General features: G+C 49.3%; 1 protein-coding gene across 2 annotated transcripts in view; it reads left to right on the top strand.

Annotated features, from left to right (window-relative positions):
- Positions 1–12148, top strand: part of PI4KA (phosphatidylinositol 4-kinase alpha) — a 135330-nt gene that overhangs the window by 90469 nt on the left and 32713 nt on the right. For both annotated transcript variants that reach the window (XM_069100900.1, XM_069100901.1), the window contains 4 exons: positions 5280–5399; positions 7474–7566; positions 8965–9121; positions 9427–9554. In XM_069100900.1, coding sequence (XP_068957001.1) covers positions 5280–5399; positions 7474–7566; positions 8965–9121; positions 9427–9554 — 498 coding nt within the window. The remainder of the gene's footprint in view (positions 1–5279; positions 5400–7473; positions 7567–8964; positions 9122–9426; positions 9555–12148) is intronic.

Below are 12148 nucleotides of genomic sequence, written 5' to 3' on the forward strand. Positions count from 1 at the left end.
ACACACACACTCACATACATACAGACCACACTCACACACACACACACTCACAGATGTACACAGGAACACACAGACACACTCAGACATACACACACAGGCACACTCACACATAGACCACACTCAGACACACTCACAGACATACACACACTCATAGACATACACACACAGACTACACTCAGACACACACACTCAAAGACACACAGACCACACTCACAGACATACACAGGCACACACAGACACTCATACACACATGCACACTCACAGATACACTCATACAGACACACACACACTCACATCCTTAACACTTTTGAGGACCTCTGATCACTCATTTCGAAGTAGGAGTCCAGGGAAGAAGTGAAACAATTCACAAAAGCATTAATGAAGTACCTCCCGCATGGCTGGCACTGGGTATGCCGAGATGCAAATCAAAATGTTTTGGCTTTCCTGGAGCTTAGGTTCCAATGGGAAGAGAATATGAGTTTAGTTAAGAGAGAAAGAATCTAATTCCTCCAGGTGGGTTTTATTCTGACATTTTCTAGCTCGACAAACTCACCCTGCCCATGAACAAGTGCTATGGCTGCAGTTCTTTAGATATATATTTCTGGAAAGTATGTTTTGTAGTATATTCATAGAGTACTTGTACGTGTCTTGTGAAATGGACTCCCAAGTATCCATACTGTCTGTAATTGTTCTATAGAATTTCTTCCTCTGTCTCTTCTTCCTGGTTTCATTGGTAATGCACAGAAATGTTGATTTCTCTCCGTTTATTTTCTGTCTTTTTTCCCTGAAGTTGTTCATTGTTTCAGTGACAGTTCTCCAGACTGTGCTGTCATACGTACACCAGAGCCTTCTCTGCTTGTGCTAACCTCAGTTTCCTCTTCTCACCAATGAGTGATGAGGGGTGTCCTTGCTTTACCCCTGATCTTCTTGGAAAGACCTCGAGCTTATCCCTTTTACAGAGAACAGTGGCTTTTGGCTTGATATAGATACGACTTATCGCATTGAGGAAAGATGCGCTTATTCCAGTGCTTTCTAGTACTTTTTAAAGGAATGGGTATGACAGCTTGTTAAAAAAAATTCTGTAGCTATTGATTTATGACTTTTGTTACTCTTGGCATTAATGTGGTATGTTTCTAGTTTTCATGATATTAAAACCAGCCTTTCATTCTTGGTTTGTTTGGTTGTTGTGTTTTTTGGAAGGGGGAGGAGGGCAGGGCAATTGGGGTTAAGTGACTTACCTAAGGTCATGTGGCTAGTAAGTGTTAAGTGTCTGAGACTGGATTTGAACTCAGGTCCTCCTTACTCCAGGGCCGGTGCTTTATTCACTGCACCACCTAGCCACCCCAACCTTTCATTCTTGGTGTCAAGCCAACCTGGTCTTGGTGTTTTGGAGATAATATGTCTTTGGGATATATTGCTATAGCCTACTTACTAAAAAAAATTTTTTTAATTTGACTTCCATATTCATCAGAGAATACTGGTCTATATATATTTTTCTCTATTTTGGCTCCTTGGTTTAAATATTAAGACTATATTTGTATGATAAAAGGAATTTGACAGGACTTATTTTTCTTTTTTTTTTCCTAACAGTTTATGTAGTATTGAATTAATTCTTCTTTATATGTTTGATAGGACTCATAAGTCCATTTGGTGCTGGAGTTTTTTCCTTTGGGAGTTCCTTTATGACTTGTTCACTTTGATTTTCTTGTGATTGAGCTATTTGATTCCTCTATTTCTTGTTCTGTTAATCCTGGCATTTTCTGTTTTTGTAATTATTCATATATTTCATTTAGTCTGTCAGTTTTATTGACATATAGTTAGGTAAAATACCTCCTAATGATTGCTTTTATTTCTTCTTCATTGGTTATAAATTTGCCTTTTCATTTTTGATACTGGTAATTTGATTTTTTAAAATTAAATTAGATAGCAACTTGTCTATTTTTCAAAGAAATGACATCTCATTTTATTTCTTAATTTACTTTTTTTTGCTTTTAATTTTGTTAATATCTTTGATTTTGAAGATTTCTATTTGGGTTTTTTTAAATCATAGGTTTTCTAGATTTTTTTTTTTGGTTGGATGCCAAGTTCATTGATCTTTTCTTTCTCATTTTTATCTGTGAAAGTGTTAAGACATGTAAATTTTCTCCTAGGCACTACTTTGACATACCAAAAGTTTTGGTATATTGCTTCATTGTTTTTATTATATGTTATCAAATTGTCAATATTATCTATGATTTGTTCTTTCACCCTCTATTTTTTAAGATTATATTATTTCCAAATTTAATCCTTTCTTCAGTGGCCCTTTATTGAATATGTTGTGCCAAAAGGAATGAGACAAGAGACCCCCAAGAGTAAAACTTGGAAGTGGATGTTATTTTTCCAAGGGACTGTCTGGGGTCAGGCCCTCATCTAATAGAGTCTGCAGGGACATGTGCCGGCTTTTAAAGGGACTCCACTCTGCCAAAGGTTAGGTACCACTCAAGCAGAAACTTGTAGAGGCCAAGTACAGTGGTCAGTGCACACCTCAAAATTCCCACTCTGAGACCAGTTGGGGAGGTCATGCACAACAAATATAACTTTTATTGCCTTGTGCTTCTCTAAGAAAGATATGCTTGGGGTGGCTAGGTGGCACAGTGAATAGAGCACCGGCCCTGGAATCAGGAGGACCTGAGTTCAAATCCGGCTGCAGACACTTAACACTTACAAGCCCTGTGACCTTGGGCAAGTCACTTAACCCCAATTGTCCTGCCCTACCCCCTCCAAAAAAAGCAAAAAAAAAAAATAGAGAGAGAGAAGAAAGAAAGAGGGGTTTAGCTTTTCTGCATTCATTGTAAGATTTTCATATTATAATATGTGGTCGATATTTATAAAGGTGCCATAGACAGCTGAGAACATATATACTTTTCTCTTCCCATTCACTCCTCTCCAGAAATTCTCCTGGAGTCCTTAACTTCTTTCTTCATGATTAGGTTTTTGGTTAGCTTTATCTAGGTCTGTGAAAGGGCTAAATCGAGATTCCCCCACTATTATATTCTTAGTGTCTATTTTTCCCTGAAACTCGTTAACTTATCCTTTAAGTATTTAGATGTTGTGCCATTCGGTGCATATGTTTAGTGCTGATGTTCATTCCTTGTCTGTGGGGCCTTTCAACAGAGTATAGTTTCTTTGTTTACCTCTTTTAGTGAAGTCAGTTTTGGCTTTTGCTGTGTCTGAGATCATGATTGCTACCCCTGCCTTTTTTTTTTTTTAAAGCAATTGGGGTTCAGTAACTTGCTCAAGGTCACACGGCCAGGTGTTTCTGGGTGGGTGCTGAGTGTCTGAGCCCGGATTTGATCCAGGTCATCCCGACTCTGGGGCCGGTGCTCCTTCTCGCCGAGCCACCTGGCCGCCCCATACCCCTGCCTGTTTTACTTCAGCTAAAGTATAATGGATTTTGCCCCAGCTCCTTATTTTCATTCTGTGAATCTTTGTGTCAAGTGTGCTTGTTGTAAACAGCATTTTGTTTATTCTACTTTCTGTTCTCTTCTGGTTCGTGAGTGAGTTTATCCCATTGAACTTCACAATAATTATTGTTGTTTGTCTCCCTCCACTGTCTTTTATCCTTTTGTTTTTAGTGAGAAAGAAGGCACTCTGGGTTTGGTGAAATCTGCTTCCTTTTCCCTCACCGCACACCCAAGCCTAGCTTCTCCCTTGTTTTTTACACCTTTCTTCATGATCCACCCTCCTTACTTTATTTTGCTTAAGACTGATTTCCCCTGCATCTACCTACAGTTTATCCCCAGCCTCCTTTCTCCCATTTCCGCCTGCTTCTCTGTTCAGTGAAGTGTATTCCAGTCATTTCAGTATTGAACTGAGTGTGAGGCAGGTCCTAATGTCCTGCTCCTCCCACCCTTTTCTTATTTACAGAGTCTTCTTCTGCACTCCCCTAGAGGAGATAATTTTCAAGAGCTTTCCTCTTCCCTTTTCTAGCCTAATATATTCAATTTCCTCTCTTTTCTGTTGGTCCTTTATTTTAGTGGACTTCTTTTATGACCCCTCCCATAGCTCTCCTTTCTTTTCCCACTTTTTTCCCTAGTACTCACATCTGATTTTTAAAATCTTTTTTTTTTTTTAAACTCTGGCTTCATCTCTTTAAGGCATTCTAGTTGACCTTATGCCCAAGCTGTGTTTTGCTTTTGAGACTTGCTTGTAGATTTTTTAGAGTCGGTCTCTTCTGAGTTTGTGTCATTTTTTATAGTGGAGTTCTTCCTACATTTTCTGACTCTTTTCAGATTCTGATTCTTTCAGCCTACTTTCTGACTTCAGACCTACTTCCGTGTCTGCACTGAATTTATGTCCTTGACTTTCTGCTCCTTTGTTGGAATATCCAATGTTTTTTTCTAGAATCTCAGGAGTAGCTCAGGCTGGGGACCTACATGTTTTTGGTGCTCACAGAATGATGGTGCAAAGTCTGATCCCTTCCCTCCTGCTCTGAGTTCTGCTTTGGGTCTGAGCAGCCCAACTGTGGGCTTGCCCCTGATTAGGATTCCAGTAGATGCTGCTGGACCCAGCCACAGGCAGCTAGCTGGAAAGTTCTCAGAAGGAGAGAAGCTCAGCCTTCCCTTTGGTCTGGGCTGGCTGCCCTGAGTCCTATGCTGGCTTCAGGCTCAGCTAGAGAGTGGTGGGGCCATAGCCACGCCATCTGTTTGCTTCTGAAGTAGGGCCCACGATCTCTTGTTGCCCAGGAACAGGGTGAGAGGCAGAGCTGACAGTCCGCCCGCTGGGAGCAGCCTGCCCAGGCTGGACCCCTTCTTGCCCTGGGGCACAGCTGCAGGCATGCCCCCATTCTGTCCCTGTGTGCAGTGTGCTTATGGCCCTTTCATCCGACCCTTCTGTCTCTCTGTGCCAACCTGGACTGGAGAAATGACTCACCCTGATGGTTTTCTTGGATTTCCTGACCTTGGGCTGATGAGTTTTCTAGATCTTTCTGTAGAGCATTTGATGGAGAGAACTCAGTTCTACTTCTTCTTCTCCTCCATTTTGGCTTCCCACCCCCACCCCCACCCCGCATCTGGCTTCATAGATTTAGAGCCAGAAGGACCCATCTAGTCCTGTTTGCCCCTTCCATAGAGGAGGGAACTGAGACCCAAGGAGGTCAGCCAGTCACATGGCTAGCATGTGGTGGGGCCAGGATCTGAACCCAGGTCCTCAGCCCTCAGGCCTTGCTATACTTGACTTTTTAAGTCATGAAATCCGTTCATTTTCTGTTTTTAACAAAGCAATTTGATTTTCCTTTTTAGGAATATCTGAATAAGCACCAGAACTGGGTGTCGGGCCTGTCCCAGCACACGGGCCTGGCTATGGCCACCGAGAGCATCCTTCACTTTGCTGGTTACAATCGGCAGAACACGACTCTAGGGGTGAGTGTCAGCCTTCTGTGGGCTAGGGTGGAATCAGAGCTTCTTGTAAACAGTAGCCTGGGGAGCTGGTTGTGAGGCCAGAGGGCAGAGTCTCCATCTACCCACCAATCCATCCCAGCAGGAGCCAAGAAGTCAGGGGGTGACACTGAGCCAGAACTCTGGCTCCCTGTTGGGGAATGGTTCATTAATCAGTAAGCATTTATTAAGTGCCTACTGTGTGCTGGGTACTGTGGTATACAAAAAGAGATGAGAGGCAGTCCCTGTCCTCAGGGAACTCCCAGTCTAATGGGGCAGACAACAAGCAAACAGACCTCTATAGATGGGCTCCATACAGGAAGGCACTGGAATAAAGGCAGGTTGCGGAAGGAAGGTGGGATGTTAGTTGGGACTCAAAGGGAGCCAGGGGGGGACCAGTTTTCCAGGGATGGGGCGGGGCAGCCAGAGAAAGCGCCTAGAGCTGACAGCCAGGAGGCCAGGGTGCAGCGTGGGGGTAATAAGGTATAAGAAGGCTGGAGAGGTAGGAGGGAGCAGGTGGCAAAGGCCTCTGAAGGCCCACCAGAGCATCTCATATTGGACCCTGGGGGCCCCAGGGAGCCACTGGAGCTCAGTGAGTGAGGTAACTTGGTGAGACCTGTGCTTTACTGAGAGGACAGGCTGGGAGCAGGCAGATGTCACAGGTCCATGGAGGCCCCCAGTCGTAGGTAGGAAAGTCAGAAATGTGGCTTTGGGCCTTCTGACCGCTGTGCCACACTGCCCTTCTTTTACTGCGACTCTCCTCATCAGGACCATCAGAATTGTTAGAGTGCTTGGATACTTGTAGAGCCCTCTGTGAAGATGATCTCACTGGGTCCTCACAGCAGTCCTGGGAGGGCCGCCCCCATTTTACAGATGAGCAAACTGAAGCCCAGCTGTTAAATGTCCAGCTGCCGTCTGGAAGCTGACGGCCCTGTCACAGACCCTCAGGCCCAGTGCTCCCCTCTCCCTCCCTTGCTGCTGTGCTGTCACCACCTGGTAACCCCCCCTCCCAAGGAAGGGGCAGGTTGAAGCATGATCCAGTGGGGAGGGCCAAGGCCTTCAAGGGCTCCTCTCCCCTTTGGGTACTGTCAGGCTCTCTTCAGGGATGCAGAGACCTCCACAAACCCTCCAGGAGGCTGTCTGAGGGGCAGAAGGAGCCAGGCCTGAGGCTGGTGGTGGCAGTGAAGGGAAGGAGGGTGGGCAGATGGGCCCTGCCGGGGTCAGAGACAGATCTGCACTCTTCATAACTCCACACCCAGGTCCCTCGGTCCTCCCCTGAGAGTCCCAGCTGTGGAGAACCTCCGACAGGGGCGACAGGGCTGTGGGCATCCTCAGTCCTACCAAGTGGACTGAGCTTAATGGCAGGCATCCTTGGCCGCAGCTACGCTAGCCTCACACATTGGACCTCAGCGGCCCCTTCTTTCCTGAAGCTGCCATTCCCTCTTGGAAAGAGGCTTCCCTTCCTCTGATGGCCTTTTCATAGATAGTCCTGCCAAGCATTAGGAACTTTTTAATGCTTCCTTACACCCACATTGTGCAATTGAGTTACAGGAAATCCTGTTAGGAAGGAGGGAATGTTGAGCATGCTGCAGCCAGACAGCTGATTGGCAGCACGCTCTTCCTTCTCTGGAGTGGAAGTCTGCCCTCTTCTTGCTCCCTCCCTTGGCCTTCCTTCTGCGTTCTGGCTCCCTGGCTGCTGGGACCTCGACAGCCCTCCCTTCTCCCTCCCTACTTCTTGGCCAGCCCATGACCTCATGCAGGCCGCTGAGACACAGCTGACTGAGAGGAACCCAGAGGGTGTCCAGAGCTATCACCAGTGCCCAAAAGAAAGCCTGGCCAATGTTGGCACCCTGCGGTCTGTCCTGCCCATCCTACTTCTGGGCTTGGCCACCGTCCTTGAGGCTGACAGGGTTCTTAGGGAAGGCCAGGGGGCCTTTGGGACAGGTGGGGTTTCCACTTGGTTCCTAGGAGATCCTCCAAGGTCAGTAGGGAGAGGCTGACCAGACGGCTGTTCTTGGACCCTGCCAGGCGAGGGTGATGCTCTGCTCTCTGTCTCCAGGTAACTCAGCTCACGGAGCGGCCTGCATGCGTGAAGAAAGACTACTCCAACTTCATGGCTTCTCTGAATTTGCGCAACCGCTATGCAGGCGAGGTAAGGCCCTCCCACTGCAGACCCAGAAAGTACTGGCAGAAGGAGGGCCCTCGGGGCACAGGGTGTGTGTGAGCTGGCTGGCACCTAGAGTCTGCAGGAGAGTGGGTGGGGAGGGCCCTCTGTGCCAAATAGGACTTATCATTTGTGCCTTGAGGCAGTAGGAAAGCTGGGAATTTATAGAACAGGGAAGGAACGTGGACAGCCCTGGGCTTAGAACTGTCACTGAGGCCTATTCCATTGCACCAGGAGGTGGGCAATGCCCAAGGCTGGAGAGCCTGGTCCTCCATGGATCTGGAATGACGTCTCAAAGTCCCAGAGGACTCTCAGCTCGGGGCCACGTGGCCCCGTCATCTGCTTTCTCAGTCACCAGGTGCAATCCGACTCCTGGGGGCTGCAGCATTTTTCATTTGAAGGGATCCTTGTACTAAAGAGGCCTAGAAGCCTGCCTAGCAACAGAAACTGGCAGCCTGGCACCTGGATTAATTTCTTAAGCGCCCTCAGAGTGTTGGGCACTGATTGTGTTAGACTTCGAAGAGTCCCCAACCTCCTGAAGTCTGAGGCCATCCTCCTGGGAAACACAGGCAGGCACAGCTAGCTACAGGCAGGGGCAGGGCAGCCTATGGAGTGTGGGGACAGAGAAGGAGGCAAGGAATTCTAGGGAAACAGAGGAGGAGAGAGCACTTCCAAGGCAGCTTCCTGGAGCCAGGGGTGCCCAAGCTGGGCCTGACTTGTGTTCTGGGGGCTGGCTGCCAGCCAGGACTATCGTTAGCCTGAAGTGGTGGAGCGTCTTTTTTCAGGGTTTTGTGACTTGTGCCTCTCAGCACTGACTCGGTCCAGAGAAGTCCCTCTGGCCGGCCCACGTCACATCCAGCATCGGCCACTCCCCTGGCTCAGTCCCTGGACTGCGCTACTTGTTAAGAGTCTTTCTTTTCTCTGAGCCTCTGCCTCTTTGTGCCTTCCTGCTTTGCTGCTGGGCCAGGGCTGCCCTCAGGCACTTGCCTTTCCTTGCTGTGACAGGCACGTCATATGCCCCTGCGGGCTCTTGGTGCCTTCAGTGGACCCTGCCCTCTTCCTGACAGTCCCCATTCCAGTGCCCAGACCTGAGCCCAACAGTCAGGGTCTAAGAGCTGGCAGAGCCTCACATCACCCCATGGCAGTGGGGACTGTGGGGATTATTGTCCCTGCTGTACAGTGAGGTCACTCAGCTAGTCAGCATCAGAGTTCGATTCAAACCTGGGTCTCCCTGATTCCCAGTCTAACCCTAATACCTGCACTCTGCTCCCCTTCCTGTTATAGTAAGGGGCATGTCTTTGGTCTCGATTCATTGGTGCCTCAGTCTCCCTCACATGCCTGACAAAGCAGAGAGCTCCCTCCTGATGATGCCCTGTCTCCTTGCAGGTTTACGGAATGATTCAGTTCTCAGACACCACGGGCCACACGTCTGACCTCAAAAAGCTGATGGTCCAGCAGCTGAACACAGCTCTGGACTTGCAGAAGGCCCAGGACTATACTCAGGCCATGTTCAAGTTGACAGCAATGCTGATCAGCATCCCAGGTACCAGCAGAGGCCCAAGCCCTTCCTTGTATCCCCAGCTCCCCATGTGGGAGACGTGCAGCTCCAGGCCAGAGAGCAGAGAGGGATGCTCGGTGGGCCCTGCCCCCCCAGCCACAAGGGCCTCACTGAGACTCCATCTTCTTGTGAAAAGCTGGAGCTAAAGCTTTTAAAATCCAGTAGCCATGAGTAGTGAGGGACAAGGGGGTTGTGCTCAGCCACTCCCTCAGATAGGTTTGGTCTCTCCTTCGCACGCTGGCCAGGGAAGATCTCCCACCACCACTTCTGTGTCTCCCCTCTGGTTTCAGATTGTGACCCCCAGCTGCTGCACCACTTGTGCTGGGGCCCCCTCCGCATGTTCAACGAGCATGGCATGGAGACAGCCATAGCGTGCTGGGAGTGGCTACTTGCGGGCAAGAACGGCGTGGAAGTGCCGGTAAGCCTGGGAGACTGCGGGTCAACTGACAGGAGAGCGTCAGCCCCCCTCCTGGCTGGAGCCAGCATGTCCTGCTGGGGCTGAGACCGCTGTGAGGACGTGGCAGTACTGTCGGTGTCTGTGTCTGTGTCAATATCCACGTGTCGGTCTGTCTTTGTGTCTACGTCTGAATCTGTCTGCACCTGTGTCTGCACCTGTGTCTGCACCTACATCTGCATCTGTCCATATGTCTGCATCTGTGTCTGCACCTATGTCTGCATCTGTCCATATGTCTGCATCTGTGTCTGCACCTACGTCTGCATCTGTCCATATGTCTGCATCTGTGTCTGCACCTGTGTCTGCACCTACGTCTACATCTGTCCATAATGTCTGCATCTGTGTCTGCACCTACGTCTACATCTGTCCATAATGTCTGCATCTGTGTCTGCACCTACATCTGCATCTGTCCATATGTCTGCACCTGTGTCTACACCTGTGTGTACATCTTCATCTACACTCTAATGTCTATATCTGTCTATGCCTATATCTTTCTGTCTGCGTCGATATCTGTGTCAGTATTTCTCTCTCTACCTGTCTGCCTCTGTGCCTATGTCTGTATCTGTCTACATCTCGATTGTCCATATTTATATCTCTTTTAACATCTCTCCAGAAGAGGCGTTGAGAAAAATGAATGGATTTCTTGTGTCTGCTCGCACACTCATGCGCACACACACACACACACGTCTGTGTCATTCTCTGGTTTGCCATGTCGAGATTCCCCAGTGCATTTGTGTTTCTTAGGGAAATGCAGCTGAGTGAGTGGTGAGCATGCTTGTGTTTGCATGTCTTGGGGCCAGCTCGCCGAAGCCCATCCACTTCCATGGGACAGGCTGCAGCCTCTCTAGGCTTGGCCACCTTGGCTTTCCATTAACCTCCTGAGGAGCATTCAGGAAGTGCTCCTACAGGTCTTTTCAATTGGAGGCGCTAAGCCTGCCCTCAGGGAACTTACATTTGAAAGATGCCCATCTCCAGACAGAGCCATGCCCACTTCTCCCCTAGTCCAGGCTCTTGTCCCCTTCTTCCCTGGGCGTTCATCCTAGGAGCCTGTCCAGGTCTGGCTGTCTCCAGGCTCCCCACCTTAGATCTGCCCTGTGCATGACTGCCCAAGAGCTCCACCTAGAGCCCAGGTCCAGCCACGTTCCTTCTCAGCTCCCATCTCCTCATCTGGCCATTTCACATTTAAACAGGCCTGCTCCCATGGCCTGTCTGTGGCCCCAGCTCAACCCAGCCCTGTCCAGCTGGCTGCTTGTTGGTGCCCATCACATGACCTGGCCAAAGCAGGACCCCACTGTGCAACCAACCTTCTCTGGGCGTGCCAGTGACAAGCTGTAGCAGTCCCTGGGGAGGGGCGAGGAGAGAACCCATAGGCCCTTTGAGGCTTTTCTAACACAGAGCTTTGAGCAGCTAAACCTTAGAAATGCTTTTGTCTCAAGTGGGATCAGAGTGGCCTGAGTATAGGAAATAGGGTGTCAACCCTGCCAGGGGTGTTGAGGAGATGGCCCTGCTGCCCCACAATGATGGAGTAGCACAGGACATGTCTTTGGTCTCACCTGCCCCACAGAGGTCTGAAAGACCTATCTGGTCCTCTGGTGTGCTGCTGGGGGGGTGATCAGGAGGGGCCACATGGGCTTCTCAACCCAGACCCCCAGCCCTTTATCTTTGCTACTGGCCAAAGCCTGACCCAGACCAAAAGAAAACAGGAGGGAGGTGTCTTCCTTGCCCAGCCCTGAGTTCTGCTCTCTGTAGGGGGCAGCCAAAGAGGGAATGTTGATTTGCCCCCCACCTCCCATTGCTTTCCCTGAGGTGGCAACTCAGCTTGCTACCCAGGACTCCAAGCTACCCTTCCTCTTTCAGGTAGGATCCTTTTGGCCTGTCCTCTCCATGACCTCCTTTCTATTTGGAGGGGCCATGCTCCTTGGCATAGGTGGAACAGGAACCTGTGCTTTATACTCCACCCAGTCCCTTGCTTTCCTGGAGCCAGGGGGCCCTGCATTGGGCCTGCTCTCACCAGTCTCTTTCCTATGCCTCAGTACCCAGAACCAGGCGCTTCCCTCCAGCCCCTTCTCTTTGCTATTGGCTGAGTGCCTTCCCTGCTTTATCGGAGATGTCAAGCACGGTCCTGGAGGGTGTAGGGTGTGTTCAGAGAGGATGAGCACCCCTGCTGGGAGGGTCTGTGCTTCCAAGAAGCTGGAGTATGTAGAGCAGTAAAACCATCTTGGCAGGTGCCCTGAACCAGGTGCAGGGTAACTCTTTAGTGAGGTGTTTACCCCAAGCATGTGAAGACTTCCTTTGGTGGAATGGGCGGACGAGAACAGTTTGTCCCAGTGGCTGTGAAGCAGGTGCCATGAAGCACTTAGACCTTGGCGAGACATCAAAGACACCAAGGTCACCCACTGTATCCTGGGCCATGGCCTAGCATCCTGACTGTTGTCCTGCCACTGGAGGAGAGTGAGACTGATGACATGGTGCAGCTCTGTCTCACTTAAATCCAATTTACACACAAATAAAAAAGCATCACCCATGGCATTTTACCATTATACCTGTCTCAGATTTAT

Source organism: Petaurus breviceps, unplaced genomic scaffold, assembly GCF_028583685.1.
Source record: "Petaurus breviceps papuanus isolate PSGF00001 unplaced genomic scaffold, PetGlider_PUasm1.0 428, whole genome shotgun sequence".
In the NCBI taxonomy this organism is placed as follows: domain Eukaryota; kingdom Metazoa; phylum Chordata; class Mammalia; order Diprotodontia; family Petauridae; genus Petaurus; species Petaurus breviceps.